This window comes from Cervus canadensis, chromosome 33 (genome assembly GCF_019320065.1).
Source record: "Cervus canadensis isolate Bull #8, Minnesota chromosome 33, ASM1932006v1, whole genome shotgun sequence".
NCBI classification, from domain to species: Eukaryota; Metazoa; Chordata; class Mammalia; order Artiodactyla; family Cervidae; genus Cervus; species Cervus canadensis.
The window spans coordinates 16,962,221-16,985,654 of record NC_057418.1 but is presented as its reverse complement, the minus strand read 5'-3'; the positions used below and the strand labels follow the sequence as shown (position 1 = coordinate 16,985,654).

At 36.3% G+C, this 23,434-nt stretch overlaps 1 protein-coding gene across 8 annotated transcripts in view; it reads right to left on the bottom strand.

Moving 5' to 3' along the window:
- UTRN (utrophin) overlaps positions 1 to 23,434 on the bottom strand; it is a 538,889-nt gene that overhangs the window by 327,155 nt on the left and 188,300 nt on the right. For all 8 annotated transcript variants that reach the window (XM_043457450.1, XM_043457448.1, XM_043457451.1 and 5 more), the window contains 9 exons: positions 21,277 to 21,411; positions 18,970 to 19,119; positions 17,421 to 17,582; positions 16,724 to 16,852; positions 15,625 to 15,798; positions 13,620 to 13,775; positions 7,971 to 8,141; positions 3,171 to 3,350; positions 733 to 861 (listed from right to left, as the gene is read on the bottom strand). In XM_043457450.1, the coding sequence (XP_043313385.1) occupies positions 733 to 861; positions 3,171 to 3,350; positions 7,971 to 8,141; positions 13,620 to 13,775; positions 15,625 to 15,798; positions 16,724 to 16,852; positions 17,421 to 17,582; positions 18,970 to 19,119; positions 21,277 to 21,411 (1,386 nt within the window). The remainder of the gene's footprint in view (positions 1 to 732; positions 862 to 3,170; positions 3,351 to 7,970; positions 8,142 to 13,619; positions 13,776 to 15,624; positions 15,799 to 16,723; positions 16,853 to 17,420; positions 17,583 to 18,969; positions 19,120 to 21,276; positions 21,412 to 23,434) is intronic.

Below are 23,434 nucleotides of genomic sequence, written 5' to 3'. Positions count from 1 at the left end.
ATTATCTAAAGCAGCTGAGCAAAGTGAAGAAGTCTGCACTTCTGAAAAAGCGTACTATCTTTTTTTTCACAGCTGATCCCTCTGAAAAGCTGGGTTGGTGGGGAATATAATGGGCTCATTATGAAGCAGCTGATTTTGCAAAGTGAATGAAGTAACTGCACTTCTGAAAAAGCGTACTATCTTTTTTTTAACACAGCTGATCCCTCTGAAATTTAGCTAAAAAAAAAAAAAGGTTGGTTAATAAATCTAATGGTGGTAAATATGCAGCAGATTTGACTGAATGACAAGCCAAATGCTCATTATGAAGTCAGTTTTGCTCCAACTTTCTGTAATGCCACCAAATTTTGCAAGTCATGAAAAAAATAACTAAGAATGCACTTTCACTGTTAACTAACAACGCAGCATTCAACTATGCAGCATGACAAAATGAAGACGTATTTTCTGTTTTCCTAGCTTATCAAATTACAATGGAAAAATTATGTTAACATTCCCATAATGTGGCACTTTTAGATGCCAATTCTTACCTCAGAGGAATGGAACAAAAATTTAGCTAAGACAAAAACCAAAAAAAAAAAAAGACTCATTCTCATGTTTGTCCCACCAACATAAAAGTTAATAAATCTAATGCACAAGAAACACATGTGTACAAGTAACTTGGAGTATTCCTCAAGAGAAAGGCAACAGCAAAACCTTCCATTCTCAGATTTGTTACTGATCCTCCATGTCTGCTACCTTCACAATTTCTTCTCGTTTGCTTGCTGGCTTTTTTTCGATCTCATCCAACAGTGCTTCAGCTTGATAAAGCCAGGTGCTTATGTGAGCAACATTTCCATCAAATATTTCCAACTGGTTCTGATGGTTCTAGAAAGGAATTAATAAAACACTGATACGACTATATGAAATAATTAAGACAATAATCTTCAAAGACATTTAAAAGGTCTTCAAAGACCTAAGTAATGCTAAATTTCAAGAACTTCTACCTTCCTGCAAAGCTCTTCCCCAATGGATAAATCTCACTCCAAAAATTGAACAGCTGTAAAAGTGAAAGTGTTAGTTACTCAACCATGTCCGACTCTGCGATCCCATGGACTGTAGCCCACCAGGCTCCTCTGTCCATGGAATTCTCCAGGCAAGAATACTGGAGTGGGTAGCCATTCCCTTCTCCAGGGGATCTTCCCAACCCAGGGATCAAACCTGGGTCTCCCACACTGCCAGCAGATTCTTTACTGTCTGAGCCACCACGGAAGCACAGCTATGGTTGGGTACTTTTTTCATTTTAATTTAGACCTCAACACAATGAAAAGTGGAAGAATAAATGGCGAAAAGTTCCTTTATAAATTTCATTTCATTTTAATCCCTATTTCTCATTCATATACTACAAATAATCTTACTGGTCCTGCCTTGATCATATTTGTTAAGAACTCATTTAAGGAACTACTAGTATAAAAAGCAATTCAAATACGCTTGAATAAGATTTGGCCTACTCAAAGTTTGAGTGCTTGAGGCAGGGCCCATGTTTTTTCACCTCAGTACCATTAGCACTTAACATGACACTTGGCATAGACCTCAGTGATATTTCCTGAAGCACGATATAACATGTGATTGAGAGTATAAATTTGAAAACAGAAGCAAACACTTAAGCCAGTTAAAACAGGGCAGAATTCCTGAAGCAAAAGCAAGAATTTAGAATTTGATCAAAAAGAGTGCAGGAGCGTTATGATGAAATTAACAACTTTTAGGAAATATATTTTATAGGATGAAGTAAGTTTTAAAATAAGCAAATTATTAATGTATAATATGAAAAAATCATTGAAAAATGAGAATAAATGACATAAGAAAAGTTTTGACAATGGTCTGGATTCTAATTAAGAATTGATAAACATCAGACCAAAGTAGGTAAATCAAATCCTCTAATAGAAATAGATATTATTTGAAAGGAGAATTTAGAAGGTACAGACTGCAGAAAACAGAAGTAAGGACTATGAGAATGTGGAATAAAACTAGTTACAATGTAAATGAACATATAAAATAGTTATAGAACATATTCTATGAGCCAAGATTTCACATTTGTTATTCAACACTTAACAACTTTGCTGAGTATGTTCTTTTAACTCCATTTTATATATAGGGAAATTAAAACTTAGTGAAATTAAGTAATTCACACAAGGTTATGAAGACACTAAGTTGTAGATGAACTCTGAATATCAATCTGACAGGTCAAGACGTAAGCCCACCAACTTCAATGCCCTATACATTCTGATTGATTTCAATAAATATTGAAACACATGATAATTTATTTTTCTCTGTTTCTATCCATTACCCAGTAACTCCATGAATTTGGAAAAAGTCCTATTTCAGGTATATCAGAAGAAATAATAATTTATAGATGAGAACTCTTTTTAAGGGAGGAGATGGTAATGCTGCCATATAGTATTCATTGTTAGTATTAATATAAGAGAAACAGAAAGCATTATGAAAGTAGAGGGTCACTATTTCATGAAATACTAGTTAACTGTGTAGTGGTATAACCAAAGATTAATAGCATATAACATTTAATAATTACCATAATTATCATAATATCTAATATTGATTGTTTTTAGTTATAAGAACCCTACATGTTTTCCACTATATAATCACAAAAACTGTATGAGGTAAAAATTATAATAATGTCCATTTTACATATGAGAAAACTGAGATTTAGAAAATGCTTAAGTAACTTGACCAAGGTCCTCCAGTTTATAGTCAAAACTTTAACTTGGGCTATCCAGTATTAGAACCTGTGCCCTTAACTAGTAAACCAATTTTAGAACATTAAAAACATTATACATAAAAAAAAACATTATACATATAGCCTATAATAGTATGAAAATTAAATACAATATTAAGTCATTTAAAATGTTGCAGATAAGCTACATTTAGTAAGATGTTCAAGTACACATTTCTATGTATATCACAAATGGTTTATTGCTTAATAGAAATACTTTGAACTCTTTCTAGTTATTATCTTTTCAAAGAAAAAGACAAACTGTAGTCTAAATGAAATTAATTCACGAGCAAAACATTATTGTGACAAACAGAAAATACGACTTGGAATTCCAATCAAAGCTGTATTGGTTTTTACGTATTGATAGGAGAAAGAGTTTCACCATGAAATCCTTCCTGAAACTTACCATCAAGGTGTTGCACCAATCCTCAGTCCAGGTACGCACCCGGCTCCACCCGGCATTCAGGACACAGAGCTTCTCTTCTAAAACAGCCTCGCTGCCCTCGATCAGGTTCTGGAGCGCAGCACTGCTCTCTGTGATGGTACTTAAATCGGCTTTTCTTTTTTCCAGATCCTTCAGAATATTCTAGAAAATAAAAATCCCAAGACCCACTTCATCTTGCAGAACATTACAAAAGTTTACACAACCTTCATTTTAAAAATATTTTTCTTCCATATATATATATATATATATATATATATATATATATATACAACTCCCTAGATTGATTACACACGTCAGAAGTGCACAAGATTCCACAACTTGCTAACATGAGAGTTTTTAAGCTTCAAAGAAAAATTAAATATTTAATTACACAAATACCAAAGAATGTAACAATTTTAGATGTGGAAAGGTAATAATATCATTTATTTTTAAATATAAATTTAATTTATTACACATCAACAATTATCTGCATCATAACTTTAGATATAAAGAATGAATTTCATTTTCAGTAACTACAAGTGGGCAAAGCAGGACTACCCCAGAACTCAAAATTCTAAAATATTCATAGTGAATTTATCTCCTTGACTACTACAGGAAACAACTGATGTACACTATATTTATTTGCAAGGACTACAACCTGATGCAAAGAGCTGAGTCATTTGAAAAGACCCTGATGCTGGAAAAGATTGAAGGTGGGAGGAGAAGGGGATGACAGAGGATGAGATAGGTGGATGGCATCACTGACTCAATGGACATGAGTTTGGGTAAACTCCAGGAGTTGGTGATGGACAGGGAGGCCTGGCGTGCTGCAGTTCATGGGGTCACAGAGTCAGACACGACTGAGCGACTGAACTGAATTGAACTGAACAACCCTGTAACTAGGTAACTTAACATATACTCTGTTTATAAACATTACAAAAAATATTTCATCTTAAGTACATCACAGGAGAAGTAGCACGTCTAAGCTTTGGTTCTGCGATTGTCATATTATGTAAAGGTAATACCCTGGATGGCATTATGATAACTTGATTCTCACATTTATAAGTTTGACCAGAGAATTATAAAGAGAATGTTGGGTTCCAAAATCAAAACTGCAAAGTTCTTTCAATCAAAAAGTAACATGCACATATCTACCCTACTGCTGTTGTACCTTGGAATAATATTTAAACAAATCATTTCAAGGAGCTCAAGTCCACATTCAGTCTCACATCATTAAATCACATTTTGAAAGATAAAAATCACAAGTTAGTCAAGATGTAAGACTCATTTGGCCTCATTAATTACTGGTATATTTATAAAGACATCAAAACACTTCTCTCAAGTAAGTGTTCTTCTCCAGCAAAGAGGGAAACAAGCAGAAAAACAGAATACCCACAGCCATACTCTCCGCAGTTATTAATTTTCTACATTCCTTCAGTGGCTATGGACTGATTGGCTACAGTAGTCTTTAAAAACTATAAGGAATAATTAACTATATGCAACTAAATTTAAACAGTACACAAACTATGTTAATAGACTTTACTGTAAAGAAAATGGCTACACTGAAAATACTGATTTTTAAGCTATGGAATAAAAACATTACATTTTGGAATGAAGATGCTATTTAAATTTTGCATTGGAAAATAATTTTACATAATTTTATAGTGTGGAAATACACTGAAGTGTTGTGAAATATGCATGGTTGTTAAATCTGACAATACAATGTTGAAAAAAATGAGTGATTATGTTACATACTGATGTTTCATTTGGTTTACTCTAATGATACGAATGTACTGTGAATTTGTGATTTGTATATACCATCTTCATTATTTCAAATCTGAAATAAGATTAAGTGGGAATTTAAGAGTGAATGGTTCCAGAAGAAATAAACATCATTACTTACTATCTTTGCCTTAAAAATGATGAGAATCAACTGAAAAACTAATTGAATTTATGTGAGTGCACAAAGATGATTAAAAATTAAATATGCAAAAATTGATATTGCCTGTGTACCAGCTATAAGAAATTGGTTTAAAATAAAAAGAAAAGTATACTTTTTACATACCAATAAAATAAATACACAAGAATAAACTTTTTGGCATATATGCGTAATGTTTACAAAGTATTATGTAGGGATGTAAGGGAATTTGGAGAGGAAATGAGACATTTACATGTTACTAAAAAGACTTAATTTAGTAAAGATGTCAATTCCCCTCAAAACAAATTTATAAATTTAAGGCAATTCAACCAAAGTTTCTAAAAGAATTTTTTTAAGAATTTAAGTGTAATAATTTTAAAATTCATATGAATATATACAAAAGAAGGAACAGAAAGTCAAGAAATCCTGTCATTAACTACATGCTAAAGTATATTATAGAACCACATATTAAATAGTTGAAGAAATTTTCAGAGGGTCAGATCAGCGAAGCAGAAAATAAGGCAAAGTAACAGACAAAAAGAATACATGAATTGAGCAGGTCAAATCAGTGAGGAAAGGATAATTACTCAACAAATAGTGCTGAGATAACTGGTAAATTATTTGGGGAAAAAAGAGTTAGAGCCTTACCTCATTACATACACCAAACTAAATTCCAGAAGGATTAAAGCATTAAAGGTAAAAAAGATGAAACTATAAACGAGCTAGAAGAGAATATAAGTAAATAATGATGTAATTTTGTTGTAAAGTTGGCCTTTCTAAACACTAAAGGCAGAAATAATTAGGGGAAAAAATTTATTCTTTAAAAAAGAAAGTATAATAAGTGTTTTAAAAATATACAGAACAGAAAGGAAACTAGAGTGGCAAAAAATTGCATCAATACAAAACATATTAAGCATTAATAATTATAACAGGTAAAGATCTCTAAATTACAACATCAAATGGTGACAGAAGCTACAAATGGCCTATACACTAAAGGAAAATGTTCTAATTAAATAACTGAGACATGTTATTTGCCTGCCCTTGTCAAAAGTTTAGTTAAAACAAGCAAGTAGAAATTCTCACTCACAGCTGTTGGGTAAAACATTTCTGAAGGACAATTTCATAACCAGTATAGACTTTAAAATGGATACATCCCTTGACCCAATATTTTTAGAGCTAAGAATTTATCCTCAGAAAACTAATTACAAACATATGCTAAGATTTAATTACAAATATATGCTAAGATTTAACTACAAGTATACTCATCACAGCAGATTTTACAATAGTGAAAACTGGTAATAATTTAAACGGACATGAACGGAGGAATGGGACAATAAGAAATAAAATATACAATGAAATACTATCTATCTCCAATGTGTGACACAAAATACTTGTAGATAAAAGAAAATGTTAAAGACACAACCTGCTTTTCAAAAAGGTCATGAAACACTAAATATAATTCTTCTTAAAGTATATGCTTGTGCTTGCATGTCTACATGGGCCTACAAAAAACTGAAATGATAACAGGGTATTCTTTGATTAAAGATCACTTTTGCTCCTGTCTCTTTTTTTGTATTACACTATGCAAATATCATCCAATGAGCTTATAGGACTCAAGGGACTAGTAAAAAATAATAACTTTCAAAGTGTATTGTAGAAAAAAGATGATATTTCCTTGAAAAACTTTAATTCAAAAAAATAAAGTTTAGCGCCTTTGTCAGTCATCCACTGTAACCCATGAATTCCAGTGTGTTTCACTTCCTCCATATATCCCTTTTACTCCACACAGCAATTATACATTCCACAGGCTATTAAACTGAGAACATTCTTTCTAGTGACTAACATCTTGACTTTCTTACAACAGCTAACTCCAAAGAGCATTCAAATTAAGGGATTGTATCACCCCACAACCTCAGAGCACCTCCTCCTCACACCCCAAAAGTCGACGCCTATAGAAGAAGTCAAAACTGACACCTGGGGTTTTATATAAAGCTCTGTCACAGTGCTGATCCTTTATTTTCAGCAGTTATCTCTAGTATACATGCTTCTTAGAAAATGAATTGAGAAAAAGAGAATGCCTTGGTTAAAAAAAAGAAAAACTACTTTGTGTTTCATTCAATTCTTGGTCCACCTCAAAAGAGAGAACTGGCAAATCAACTCTCTAATCTATGTGATTGCTAAGTAAATATAGGACTAGAGAAAATTCTTTGATCTTTTATTGATTTTTTTTTTTTAATTCTGTCTCTCTGCTCTCTACACCAGTTAGCTTGCAATATAAAGATTAGTTACTGGTACAAAACTTACTATAGAAGAATTAATAAATTCAGCACAATACTTTGTGAAGAATGAATACTCAAAAAATGTCACTGATTCTGAAGGTGATAGTTATACTGTGTTCAAGTACCACGTAAGTGTAATGACTACAAAAACCTTGTTGATAAGCCATGTGAGTTTAACTCTTTCAGAATCAAGATAAAAATATCTTCTGGGGAATTCCTTTCCAGTTGTTTGGACTCTGCACTTTCACTGTCAAGGACCCGGGTTCAATCCCTGGTGGGGAACCAAGATCCCACAAGCTGAGAGGTATGGCCAAAATCAATCAACAAATCTTTCCCCTATCTTAACATATGTATATGTATATGTTATTTGTATATATATGCATGCGTGTGTGTGTGTGTGTGTGTCTTCTGAAGATAGTTGCTTTTAAAATATTCTTAGGACAGAGATGTGGAAAAAAGAACGGAAAAAGGAAAAGACGATATTTAGTATGAAATGGAGACAAATGACATCTACCCAGATTTCTCTGATCAAAATGCCACAGATTACACTGATAATCTTCGTGGTTCACCTGAACTACAACTTACTTTAGCCCAGGAAATTTCTGTATCCAAATCACCAAGCAAAGTTTCTGAAGTGGATTTCTGTACCAATTCGGTTTCGGTAACAGAAAGCCATTCAGAGAGAGCAGCAGCCTCTTTCTTCATTTTCCGAGCCAACTGGGATGCTCTTTCCAGATCCTGTTTTCCCTCTGTCACCTTAAAAAAAAGCACGAGAGAGATGAACATGGGTGGAAACAAACATGGACTAAAGATCCACACAGATTCATAACCCCCAAGACATACCTAACCTTTATCTCTGGCACCTAGAATCACTTCATTCTTGCATTTCTGCAGGAAGACAATATACTGTAGTGGTTAAGTTTCAGGCAACCCTGAATTTTCATCTTAGTTCTACCACTTAACTTCCTAAGTGGCCCTGGTAGAGATAGAGCCCTCAGAAGGTTGTTACAAGTTTTTAGTGAGGAAAATATATACACAAAGGTCTTGCCCCAGTCCCTTCAACAAGGTTAAGGAATCAAAGAATAGCATCTTTCATCATTTTGAGCAGAAGATGTCTTAAACCCTCTCAATGAGGGATTCTGTTTAAAAAACAAACACATCAACATGAGGGAGAAATGGCAAGATTTTTTACAATCATACGTTTCACAATTAACCGCTTAATTTAAAATACATTAAATGGCTATGGAATACAAACTTTTATTACTATTTTGTTCTTACTGTTGTTGACAGAAAGGAAAATGAACTTAACTGACATTTGCCAGCCTCTCATATTATACTAATAAATCTACACATGTTATACAATAAAACCCTGTGATCAGAACTATTTTTTTCCACTTAACAGAACAGGACAGTGAAGCTTAAAAAGGTTACGGTCATGAGCAGAGCGGCATGACCATGAGACTGAGCCTGGTCTGACCACTGGCATTACACAGTGGTAGTCTCAGACTAAAATGATTCACAGCCTAATGCTGAGCTGACACTTTAAAGGATGTCAAACACAATATATACACAAAAACATGTTCCTGCTTTTATGTGCATGTATGTATAGACAATAATATTATAAGTAGTAGAGTGAAATGTGATGTATGGGATGAAATTTTTTAGATGATATAAAATAATATAAACTTTCTTAGATATAGAAATCAAATTTTTCTGAGTAAGTAAAATGGGATTGCACTTCTTACTCATCCTGTAAGTTTATTTTTACTCTTGCATGTCTCAAAGATTGATTATTATTCAATTCCTTCTTAGAAGCGAAATTTTTTTCCTATGGAGTTTAATTAAAATTCATGACTCTAAATTAATAGCACCTCAAGGCAGACTTCAGGAGAAAAATATTTGAATTATATTAAAAGATATTACGATACTTATCTGACTGACATGCCCAGGCAACTACACAATCATCATAAAACTTAATGCTACCAAAGATTTTGGTATACCAGGAAGAAAATAATTTACAGTTCAACTTATAACAATTTACACTCTCTTCAGCTGATCTAATCAATGCATTTTAAGATGTACTGCATATTAAATTAGGCAGTATCAAGTTGTAAATCTTTTACCTAACCATTTATCCCTTCTCCCTCCTGGAGATGCAAGCATTCCTTCTCAATAGGATCATTCCCACCAAGGATGAAACATACTCAAGCATTTGTCTGTCTCTCTCTCTCTCACACACGCACACATACACACACACACACACACACACACACATACACACACAAGTTTCCTCCTCTGGCCCCACCTTCCCTCCCTCTCTCCTGCCTTTCCCATACAAATTCTCAAAACCATCTGTCATCCCCCATACAGTGTTCAAGCCATGACATTCTGGCTTCTACCTCCATCATTCCACAGAAATCATCTTTGCTAAGCTCAGTGATGACCCCAATGGCAAAAGATCTAAAGTATGCTTTTAAGTGGATGCCTTGTTTTTACTATTTCAGTAATATTCAGAACAAAAACCTACACTCATTCTCCAAATCCCCTCTGTCCTTCAGCTTCCCAGACCTAGCACATTCCTGGGGTACTACCACTTCTTAGCTTCTCATGCATATAAAATACATGGTTGCACAATATGTGTTTTTAAGGTGTATACTGTAATCATTTTATACACATATACATTGTGAAATGAGTCCCACAGTTAATTAACACGTCCATCATCACACAGTTACCTTTTTCTGTGGTGAGAACACCTAAGATCTACTTTCTGAGCAGATGTCAAGTTTGCAGTTATGGAAAACAACATGGAGGGCCCTCAAAAAATTTAAAAAAGAACTACTGCTCTATCATCCAGCAACCCTACTTCTGGTATATAACAAAGGAAATGAAATCATTATTTTAAAGAGATATCTGCATTCCCATATTCACTGCAGCATTATTCACAATAGCCACTGACAAATAAATGAAGAAATGTGATATACATAAATACATACACACACACACACTTACATATATACTTTAGTTTCTCTATAAGCTCATCTTCTTCAAATATCCTCCTAAGTGATGCAATCCCTCAAAACTTACTTAATTCAGGAACTTTTCTTTTTTCACTATTGATATATCCTCTCCCTAGTCAATCTCATCATCACTGAAAATTTTAATTATCACCTCTATGCATATGACTCATAAAATTTATATCTTCATCCCAGATATAGTCTCCAGACTTGAATAACTATGAATATCTGACATATGCAATTAACTCTCTCAAAGACACTTAAAATGTCAACATATCCCAAACATGTTTATGATTTTCCATGCTTCTGCCTTTAAGTGTCCCATCCCAATGATGGCACTGTGATCTTCCACATAATCAAGCCCGAAACCCAGGAGTCTCCTTCATCTCTCTCCTGCATCTCCACATCAAAGCCTCCACCAAGACCTGCTCACTTTATATCCTAAATATCTATTTAAAAAATCTGTTCATACTATCTCCAATGTTCCACCCTAGTTCAAGTACCATCATTTCTCACTAAGAGCATGACAATGACTTCCTAACTGGTCTTCTTACATCCATGCTTGCCTGTCTGCAATGTACGCTCCAAACTGCAATGAGTGACCTTTTAGAAAAACATACATCTGAGCATGTTCTCTCCCTGCTAAAGCCCTGCAATAATTACTCATTACTCCAGAGACAGAGATTAAAATCTTTATCACAAACTCGAAGACACTGGTAGGATCTGGTATCATCACATCTCTCCAAAACCCTGTTCCCACACTTGTTCTCTCTGCTTTAGCCACACAAATGTACCACGCTGCCTCTTGCCACAGACCTTTACACATGATGTTGCATCAGCCTCAAAAATTCTTCCACTGATTTCGCCCTGGCTACTACGACTCATCCTTCAGATCTCAGCTTATGCACCACTTGCTCAGGGAAGCTTTCCTAACCCAGACTGGATCAAATCCCTCTTTACACATACTCCTACAGTGCTACATATATTCCTTCATAACACTTTAGGCTGATAATTTGACATTACTTTGTATGACTGCTTGATTAAAGCTTTCTTCTTTTATTTCTCACAGTTCCACCTGGCAGAGATAACATGTTTTTGCTCATCACTGTATCTCTAACTGCCTGTGTAACTTCTCATACACATTAAAGTTTAGTTGTATTGAGTGAGAAAATGACTTAACTCTAAAGCCATAATCACAGAAATTTGGTGTAAAAACCAGCCACACTGTTACCATTTATAAAATGCCCTGTCAATTAATAAATACAGTGAAAGTGAAAGTCGCTCAGTCTTGTCCAATTCTTTGTGACCCCTTGGACTATACAGTCCATAGAATTCTCCAGAATACTGGGGTGGGTAGCTGTTCCCTTCTCCAGGGGATCTTCCCAACCCAGAAACTGAACCCAGGCCTCTCGTATTGCAGGCAGATTCTTTACCATCTGAGCTACCAGGGAAGCCCAAATAATACAGTAATATTTCACAAATAACTTCAGCCGTATAATATAAAAAGCTCTTACCATACGTGTTCCAGATGTGAAATGTATCAAAAATGGTATACAGCATATCACATCAGTAATCTAATCTTGTAGAAATGAAATCCAAATTGCCCAGGAAATGTATGACTGTTAGTAATCTCAAAGTGATCACAAAATTTCAGCTCATATTCTCTGGGCTTGTGTAGAAACTTGGTTAATATTTAATAACCACAGAAGGGTCTAATATATTATCTAACACAGCTTTTCAATATTAATGAGAATGTTTCACTTCATTTGTTTCTGTGTTTTATCTTGTTTTTGCTTGTCTGGTTTCAGGGCAGAGATTCTCAATAAGAGAAGACGTGAAGCTTAATGGATCCAGTCAGTCATTCACAATAAAGGGCCTAACAACTTCCTCACAAATTCACTAAAATGTTCAAATTATAGATGTTTCTGGATAAGATTTTAAATCCTGCTGGATTAATGTGAAGTTCCTGATACTACTTATTAGAGTCCTAATGTTTTTAACATTTCTCAATGGATTGTTCAATCTAGAAACCCAAGGACCAATAACCTGTGTTTACACAGAGACTATTACTTGTGGAGTTTCTTCACAATAACTTATGAAATGTCTGTAGCCTTTGAAAATATAGAAATTAGTCTGGATTACACATTAAAATACATTTCTATGTAACTATTCATCATTTTAATAGTAACATACTCTGTGAAAAGGCAGAAAGATATGATACTGAAAGATGAACCCCACAGGTCAGTAGGCGTCTATATGGTCTATAAGGTGTCTATAAGGTCAATATGCTACCGGAGGAGAGTGGAGAAATAGCTCCAGAAGGAATGAAGAGGCTGAGCCAAAGCGAAAACAACAGTCAGTTGTGGATGTGACTGGTGGTGAAAGGAAAGTCCAATACTGTAAAGAAAATCATTGCATAGGAACCTGGAATGTTAGGTCCATGAATCAAAGTAAATTGGAAGTGATCAAACAGAAGATGGCAAGAGTGAAAATCGACATTTCAGGAATCAGTGAACTAAAATGGATAGGAATGGGTGAATTTAATTCAGATGATTATTATAACTACTACAAAGCTATGGTTTTCCCAGCAGTCACGTATGGATGTGAGAGTTGGACTATAAAGAAAACTGAGCACCAAAGAATTGATGCTTTCGAACTGTGGTGTTGGAGAAGACTCTTGAGAGTCCCTAGGACTGCAAGGAGATCCAACCAGTCCATCCCCAAGGAAATCAGTCCTGAATATTCATTAGAAGGACTGATGCTGAACCTGAAACTCCAATACTTTGGCCACCTGATGCGAAGAATTGACTCATTTGAAAAGCCCTGATGCTGGGAAAGATTGAAGGTGGGAGGAGAAGGAGATGACAGAGGATGAGACGGTTGGAAGGCATCACCGACTCAATGGACATGAGTTTGAGCAAGCTCTGGGAGTTGGTGATGGACAGGGAGGCCTGGCGTGCTACAGTCCATGGGGTCACAAAGAGTCAGACACGACGGAGCAACTGAACTGAAATGAACTGTGGGCAAGAATCCCTTAGAAGAAATGGAGTGGCCCTCATGGACAACACACACTTTTAAAGATATGTAATAAAAATTATTGGAATAAATTAAAACATGTATTATTGATGCCATAAAATTCAAATAAGCATTCCTCTCCCAGAAGTAAAATTTCAGAATACACAGATGAGAGAGACAGAGGGGAGTGCACCCGCCCGCTCACCTGGGCGCCCAGGTCGTTGTAGAGAACCTTCAGAGAGGTCAGCTGCTCATCCATCCCCTTAGGATTGTCGGTTTGCTGCTTCTGGACAATGTGCCTTCCTGTTTTGATTACAGTCTCCACTTCAAGCTTGACTTCACTCAAAATTTTATAGAGTTTCTTAAAAATAAAGCCAGACAAATTTTACATATTAGTGAAAATGTGGTAACTGGAACCATTTCAGAACATGGATGGCAAAGATTGACAGCCAAGAATTAACCATGGAGATCAAAGGATTTTCTCTCTCTCAGATCTGGTTCAAAGAAGGAGTAAGATGAGATCAAGGTTGTAATAATTTTTTAAATTCAGATAAGAAAATACACTCATAGAGATTATACTTGTCTTATTAAAAAAGACTCAAACCTATATCTTAAAGGCTTAGGAAAGTACTTGATAATATGAACATTTTTCCTACATAAAATGGGAAAACATGAGGACTAAAAATTGAACGTCCAACATTTTTTAAAATTACATTTTTCAAAATCCTAAATGCTGTGACTAGAAAAAAGCTAATGCTGGCTATTTCTGGCTGTGGGAATTTGGAAGTATTAAGATTCAATTTTTTCTTACAGTTCTCTGAAGTACAAAGTCTGCCACAAAGAGCAGCACATGTTAGTTACATAATGAAAAGACATATAAAAGTTCCATACATCAATATGTATATGACCATAGGAAGTTGAAGTTATACAGGTCAAATTCAGAGATGCCCTCATCCTCATTGCTTTAAAGCTGAAAAGCTTTATCCTGGGCAGGTTCTCTTATCTCCATTCATCATAGTGTTGACCTGAAACACCTCATGTGGCGCGGTCACATAGTAACAGACCACTGGACTAGATGGCTCAAGGTCAAGGACAGTGCTTGCTTTGTTGATCTCTGTATCTCAGTAAATATACATGTACACTCATTCATGCATATGCACACATATTATGTATAAAAATTCATCCTATTTGTTCATCCTTCCATTCATTCCAGTTTTTAAGTAATCAAACAATCTTCAGTATGCAACAGACATGTGGAGACTGCAATTTTGAAAAGCACAAAGAACTCTTCCCAGACTTTTCTAAACACATGTCATCTTCAGTTTTCTCATGATTCTTCTCAAACAGAACACTAATTCTAAGACTGTGAATACTCAGGCACATGATCTTTAAATTCCTGGGCAACTGAATTTTAAAGTTCAAAACTAAAAGAGTAATAAGGTCTTTTAAATAATTTTTTCTTTTACATCTTAAGTTTAGACTTTGACTTAAAATTTTATTTTCCTAGAGAATGATTTTTATGCTACCATATCACTGACATCTATTCTAAGTATAATTTTTTCTTTCACACTTTAGGCTTAAACTTTATAAATTAAAATTTAAAATTTTACTTTCTTTGAGAATAAATTTGCTGTACATTGCAATATTCCTGACATTCACTCTAAGTACGGTTCTTCTGGTGGTAGTTTAGTTACTAAGTTGTGTCCGACTCTTGCGACCTCATGGACTATAGCCTACGAGACTCCTCTGTCCACGGGATTCTCCAGGCAGGAATACTGGAGTGGGTTGCCATTTCCTGGTTCCTCTAGCTACCTCAAATTGATCCTTTAAAATTTAGCTGGTTAGTCACATTCTGTCAAAGTCTTCCCTAACTTCATACTGTGATTAAGATATGTTTTCCTCTTGTTTTTAAATCACATTATATGCATGTCTATTCTAGTTTCCTTATCTCATTACACTGTACTAATTGATTTTACTCTCTGCTGGTTTTACTGATTTTTTCTGATTTTACTCTCTCTCCTATCTCTCCTAATTTCCTAGGAGGAAAGAATCACACTTCTAATTTCCTAACCTGTTTTTCATCATTTATCCCTATTCTTAGCACATTTTAGACTAACAACTATTGTACAAAACATATATATAAGCACTAGATGAAGCCATATTAGCAACAGGAAAACCCATTGGACACATTAGCCACCCAGTGGCCTCACCATACACTTGTCCAGGTGGGTCTGTATGACATCAGGGTCCACATCCCTCACGTCCAGGACATGAAGCTCTGCTTTCACACCATCGAGCACACGCTTGCAGTCAAGCATGCGCTGTTCAAAGTTAGCAGGCTTCTGGAAAAGCTGGAACTTTGTGGACACCTCTCGAAGTTTCCTCTGTTGGCACAAATGAAAATAATAATTCACATTAGAATGATCATCTCTCTCAGCAGAGAATATCAGCATAACACATACTTCAAAAAGGGGTAGAATAAAGGAACAATAAAAACATTCCTTAACAGAAATCTGTGAGGTTGCCTGATCATCTTAGGGAACTGTACAGCCCAGTGTCATGAATTCCTTGACATTCAGGGTCTCAATCTGAAATATAATGAAAGGCTAAGCTAGCCTCACTGGAATGAAAACCACGTTAATTTTCTCACCTGTCTGAAAAACACAGTTCAGAAACCTAGAATTCATAATGCCCTTCAACACAAGCTCAAAGTGCAAGTCAGTCTGCTTCTTCCATCACAGGCTGTCGTACTGTGTCCCACGCACTCAGCCGGCCCAGTGTACCAGCCACACCAGTCGTGATGGAGTGCATGCATATAGTCGTGTTCAGCTCTCTGCAACCCCATGGACTGTAGCCCACCAGGCTCCTCTGTCCATGAAATTTTCCAGGCAAGAATACTAGAGTGGGTTGCCATTTCCTTCTCCAGGGTATCTTCCCAACCCAGGGATCACACCCATGTCTCCTACGTCTCCTGTATTGGCAGGCGGATTCTTTACCACCGAGCCTTCAGGGAAGCCTGTACTGATGGAGGTTCTAGTCAGTGGGAAGACCTATACAAAGCGAACTTCTAAATCGAGATTGCTCTGTCTTCTCAACTCAACTAGAAAATTCAGATCCAACAGTTTCCACCCAGACAACAATTTGTTTCTGCTGCCCACCTGAGGATGCAGGGTTCCTTCAACACATCACTCCCAGCCCCCTCTTCACATCACAGAGAAGACCAAAGGCATCCAAGTCATCAGCTCTTTCTCATTTTCTTTTTATGCCCAACACACTGAGAAGTAAAAGGAAGCTGCTCCCCCTCCTCACCTGCAGCACATCCATCTGACTTCCTCCCCTGGCAGTCCGGCCCTCTGGGGAGGTCTGGGGTGAAGACCTTGTACTTCTTCTCAACTCCTCTAGAGTCAGCTCATGGGCTGAGATCTCTGCTTGGATTTTCTACAGAGAGATTAGAAAAGGGAGAGAATATCTTTTTTAAGTTTCATCGAGTCATACAACAGGTAAAATACAAGCTTTAATCAGCGTGCAGCATAATAATAATGTGTGTGTATGCTCAGTCGCTCAGTGGTGTCCAGCTCTTTGTGACCCTATGGACTGTAACCTGGCAGGTTCTGCTGTCCATGGGATTTTCCAGGCAAGAATACTGGAGTGGGCTGTCATTTCCTCCTCCAGGATAATAACAATATGGCCACCCATATTGCAGGACTCTGTGCATGGTGCACGGTCTTTGCACTGGTCATTTCAAATGCTCACCACTTATTTACAAAGACAGAATTTTCCCAATTTCATAGCTAAGAAAATTAGAATTTTTAAATGGTGGCCATTCACTAGGACCTCATATAAAAACTATGAGAACCCCCAAGCCCACATGCTGCCCTGTAAGTAAGGTCAGCCTCTCTCATTGATTCTGGGTTGAACGGTGGGCGGGGCTGGAGACCCTGCAGGTGAGGAAATGATTACAGACGCTCCCTTTATGACCAGAACCCCCTCACATCCATGGCAGTACCTGAGCTTCCTGCGGAACTTGGAAGGCATCTACCCTGTCAGTCAAGTACGTTGTGAGCTGCTTGTCCAGCTCCCCTAAGCTCTCCTGCAAGACCTGAAGCATGTGGTCAGTTTCCCGCAGGACCTGGAGTTGTTTTTCCAAAGAAATCTGCTTGCTCTCTGCCTACAGGAGGGGAAATGTAATCATTAGTCTCTCAGCACAAACAGAAATGGCTGAATATAAGAAAACCCTTATGTTCTAACCACCAAGAAAAAGAGCAAACTATAAAAGCACTACTTCAAGACTTTGGCCTGCACTATAAATAATAATTAGCAGTAACAGTGAAATTGTCCTTCTAATACCTTATGCATCTTGCAGGAAATTACTTCATTCTATATACGTAACATAACAAAATAGGAAAATGCTCCTGCAGGCACTATGTTAAGTGAAACAAGTCAGAGGGTAAAGGACAAATATGGTATGAACTCACTTATATGGAGAATCTAAAAAATAACAAAAACAAGAAAAAGACAAAAAGGAACACCAAGTTAACAGAAACAGAGAATTGGTGGTTGCTACAGGCTAGGGGCTGGGAGTGGGCAAAGTAGGTGATGAGGGTCAAAAGTTACAAGCTTCTAGTTATAGATTAAATATATAAATCATGCAGAAGTGATGTAAGGCATGATGGTTATAGTTAACGATACTGTGCTGAGAGATTAGATCTCAGAAGTCCCCATCACAAGAAAAAAAACTGTAACTGTGTATCATACCAGAGGTTAACTAGTCTTCTAGTGGTAATTATTTTCTAATGTATGTAAAATTCAGATCATTATTTGTATGCCTGAAACTAATAAATGTCATATATCAATTATACCTCAATAAAAAAGGGGAAAATGTAAAGACTTCTTACATAACATACTAAAATAAAGAATAAAAATATGTCATTTATTACAAATTTAGGGCAATTTTAGGACTCAATAATAAGCCTATAAACAAAAATATAAAATATAACAGAATGTATATAAATAGAGTGGATACATAAATCTCTATTTTTCCAAAGTTTAAAAAAGTTCTAAAGATGTACATGGTATTGAACCACTATTTATTGCACTTTGGGGTTAAGTTTGAAGCTATTCATGATCTAATCATCAACAGTTATTTTTTAAGATGTGTCTAAAAACTTCTAATACCCACTTATCCCTTCTATAAAAACAGTCTCCTTTCTCTGCTTACTGATATGAACAGGCATGTTTGATACATTCTGAGTATATATCTAAGAGACAATGAATGGCTCTAATGTCTACTAGGATAATATGAGTTATTATTTTTATATACAACTGTAGTATGATCCTTAAAGAAAATTAAATAGTTCACAGATAGCAACAATCTCAAAAATAAAAACCTTTTAATCATCAAGTTCTGCCTGCCTGATAAAGTCTGCTCCTGCCCACTTAGTATTTCAATGTCCTCAACATCCCCACTGGTTACCAACTTTTCCCCTTGTAAGTTTTTGAGGTCAGCTCCATGTCATAAACATTTAACCAACACTCAAGCATGGCTCAATTCTTACCAGGTGACTGAGGTCTTCATATCGACTGTTGAAAGCTTCCAGTTTCTCACTGATTATGTCATCAAGGATTCCTCCATCAATCAGAGTTTGGCCAAGTTCCCGAATCTGGGTGCGATTGTCTGCTGGATGTCGCAAAACAGATTCTAAAGACTGGACAGAGAAAAAAAAATAATGAATTTACCAAGGCAAAATGTATCAAGGATCCTAAAATTGTTCACTTTTTTAAGACAAACACTGTATGATGTCACATATATGTAGAATCTTAAAAAAGTCAAATTCATGGAAACAGAGTAGATTGGTTAACAGGCACTGGTGGCGGGGCGGGGGGGGGGGGTCATGGAAGAAATGGGAAGAAGTTGGCCAAAGGGTAAATATCTCCAACTATAAAATGAATAAATTCTGGGTGTGTAATATATAACATGGTGATTATAGTTAACAATACTATATAATACTATAACAATACTATATAATGTATTTAACAATTATCTACTGAGACAGTAGATCTTAAAGGTTTTCACCACAAAAAATAAATGGTAATTATGTAAAGCAATAGAGATTTAACTAACCCTGTTGTGGTAATCATTTTTCAACATATGAGTGTATCAAATCAATACACTGTACATCTTAAACTTACACAATATTATATGCCAATTGTATCTCAATAAAATTGGAAGAAAAAACAAAATTGCTCATTTTTTTAAACAAATAATTCTGCCTTCTAGAAATCTATCAAAGGAACAAGATCATAAATAATTAGACAAAATAAATAAAATTGAGAATTCCACATGAATGATGATATAATTCCATAAAAATAATTTCCATAATTATTAATTACATAAAGAAATGTTCATGGTATGATTCAAAGTTTAAAAACAAAAAGCAATTATTATACAAATAGCATTATTTCAAATAATTACATTATTAAAAATAGGTTCTTATTTTTCTACAACATATATAAAATGCAAGGCACTGTTTTATACACACACACACAATATATATATATACACGTGTGTGTGTCAGTCACTCAGTTGTGTCCGACTCTTTGCAACCCCGTGGACTGTAGCCCAACAGACTCCTCTGTCCATGGGATTCTCCAGGCGAGGATACTGGAGTGGGTTGCCATTTCACCTCCAATTTATACACATACACACATAAATCTAATCATCGGACCAAAAACTATTTTCATACTACAGATGGGAAAACTAAAGCTCAGATATATTAAGTAATTTGCCAACATACACACAGTAAAATGAAGAGCCAAGATTCCAACTTGGCTCCTAAGCTCCAAAGCCTTTGATCCTGTCACTAAAAGCACTACCTTTCAGCACGTAGATGTAAAAATAATAAGAAAAATAATTCTAAAGAAGTACACTAAAATGTTTTAAAGTGTTAGCTTAGACTTGACTTTATACTTTTCTCCATGTTCCATATTTTTAGAATGGAACTAAATGTTTTAACTCTCATGTTAGGATAGTATGTGTTTTTAAAATAAGCTTTGATATTTTTCTTAATACATTCAATCTCTGACCTCTACTATTTTATCTGAGAAATGACACCTTCTCTCCAGCAGAGCATGTGGTTCCTAGAATTCAGATACCACATCTGACCTATTTCTGACCTTGAATCTAGTCATCTTCTTAATCACTTCATCACTTTCCGTTCTTACAGTTTTAAAAGCATAGCTACAATCTTCTAAGAAAATCTATTCTCTCCACACTTTATTTCACCTAAGAAAGAGCTACTAAGTTATCATGTGCCACAGGCTATGCTGGTAACTGGGGAACAACAGGAAATTCAGGCACATTTCTTGGCCTCAAGGAGCTCATGTCCAGGCATGGGGACAGGATCCCAGGCCTCTAACACTGCCGTTTTCAATCTGTCCTCCAACTTTTCACATCTGAAGAAAACAGAATAGGAGTCACTGTAAACACAGTGGCTCCTTGCCATGTCTAAGGAGCAAAAATAACTTTATGAAGAAACAAGAGAGCAATTGTCCTAATAACATAAGGCAGAGTTTTATCCAGGGACTGGTAAAAACAATCTGGAGAATCACTAGAGTACTTTATGGTGTCTAAAACGTACTAATCAGAAAACAACTAACCATCTCATGAGGCTGAGTTAGTGGGTCACCAATAATCTAAATATATGATGGTATAAATATTTCAGGCAATGCAAGAAAACACAAGTTACACCGAAAACCACGGAGGAAGCAAAAGCGTTTGCTGGCATAAGGCATTATGTTCCTCATTTGAATTCTCTTTCAGCCTCACTGCAACAAAAAGCTCCACTCAGAACGCAGGCCCCTACCTCCAGGGCTTCGCTGACAGCTTCTGTCTTCTCAGGCAGGGCTTCTGTGCTTTTCATGCGCTCTTCCAAAGTGTTTAGCCAGGTGGTCTCAAGATCCAAATAGTGAAGCAGTTCAATCCAACAAGACCATACCTCCTAAAACAGGTGGGGAAAAGTTAGACAAGACACAGAGCCATTTAGAGATACCGTGCATCTCTACGACTGCACATTCTCTCTAATCAAGAATAACTTCATTTAGATACGAGTACAAATGGGCGCTGAGAAACTGATGAAGCTGGAATTTCAAATAAGTGGAACAAAATCAAATTCTTCAATTAATTCTATTAGACCAGTTAGAGGGAAAGTAAGTCAGTCCCTCAGATGTGTCTGACTCTTTGTGACTGCATGGACTGTAGCGTGCCAGGCTCTTCTGTCCATGGAACGCTCCAGGCAAGAAGAGTGGAGAGGGTAGCCCTTTCCTATTCCAGGGAATCTTCCAGACCCAGGGATCAAACCCGAGTCTCCTGCATTGCTGGTAGATTCTTTACCATCTGAGTCACAAGATGAGCCCAAATGGAGGAAGGTGGCAGGCAAAGAGCAATAAGCTGCCTCATCTTTTTACCCTAAGATAAATTCCAAGGGTCTGTTTAAATGCCAAAAATAAAATTAGGTAATTAGTAGAAGAAGCCAGGAAGGTAACATTATTATTATGTTTTTTTAATAGAAAGTTTAAAAAAAAATACTCAGACTTGTAACTCTTTTTCACAACAATATAGGAAATTGGAATTCCCTGGGTACTACCCTGCTCCTATACAGACTTTTTCCAACTTTTTTCTAAATTCATATGAATGTGTCTGTATATGCAGAGAACCATATTTATCCAAATATTATTTTGGATATCCAAATATATCCAAAAATATTTTATCCAAAATATGCTTACTATATTAGCTGCTTCCCAGGTGCCTCAGTGGTAAAGAATCCACCTGCCAATGCATGGACCCAAGAGACATGGGTTTGATCCCTGGGTCGGGAAGATTCCCTAGAGAAGGAAATGGCAACCCACTCCAGTATTCTTGCCTGGGAAACCCCCTGGACAGGGGAGCCAGGTGAGCTATACTCCATGGGGTCACAAGAGTTGGAAACAACTTAGTTACTAAACAACAAGAGCAATTCTATTAGTTGGGATCGACTTACTCCCTATTCCTATGGGGAGCTGGGTGTTAGAGCGTGAATTTATCCTCCAGTTCCTAAGAGTAAAATTATGGGAGGAACATGCCCCTTGGAAGAGCCTGTCTGACTGATAAATTTAGGAAATAGAGCTCAGCATGGAGCCTCCTGCATCGGTCCTCTTTCAGACCCACTGAGAGAGGACATTTCAGCGTGGACTCCATATGAGATATACTTACCAGGTCAGGGGTCAGCCAATTTCCCTATAAAAGGCCAGATAGTAAATATTCTAGGTTTTACAGACCACATTTGGTCTCTGTCACAGATTCTCCTTTGTTAATTCTTTCTGTGTGTGTTGTTTTGTTTTTAACAACACTTTAAAAATATACAAACAATTTTTAGCTCCTGGGCCATACAAAAACAGCCACAAAGCAGATTTGACCTTTAGGCTATAATCTGCCAACTCCTGGCTAAGACTGGAAGGGAAAAGAGGTATCTTGTCCCCCAAATTTCTATAGGCAGGAAGCAGGCTGAGAGATCTACTCAGCTGAGGGACTTCCCTGGTGGTCCGTTGGCTAAAACTCTGTGCTCCCAATGCAAGGGTGCTGGGTTCGATCCCTGGTCAGGGAACTAGATCCCACATGCAGCAATTAAGAATTCTCATGCCACAACTAAAGACCCCGCATGATGTAACGAAGACCTGGCACAGCCAAATAAATAAATATTTAAAAAGAAAGAAAGAAATCTGCTGTAGAAAAGTCATAAAACTGGTGGAGAGAGACCTGGAGGAGGAGTTCCAGCTGAGCTCCCACTTGAACGCAGCAGCAACCCGAATGGAATATCCATAAACCACATGGAGCAGAAGAGCCACCCAGCTCAGCCAAATCATCCCACAAAACCATAAAAATTGATAAATTGTTGCTTTTGCAACCTATTACATTTGGGGGAGCTTTGTTATACAGCCATGAATAACTGAAACACAAGAGTATACACTAAAAATATAAAAACATGT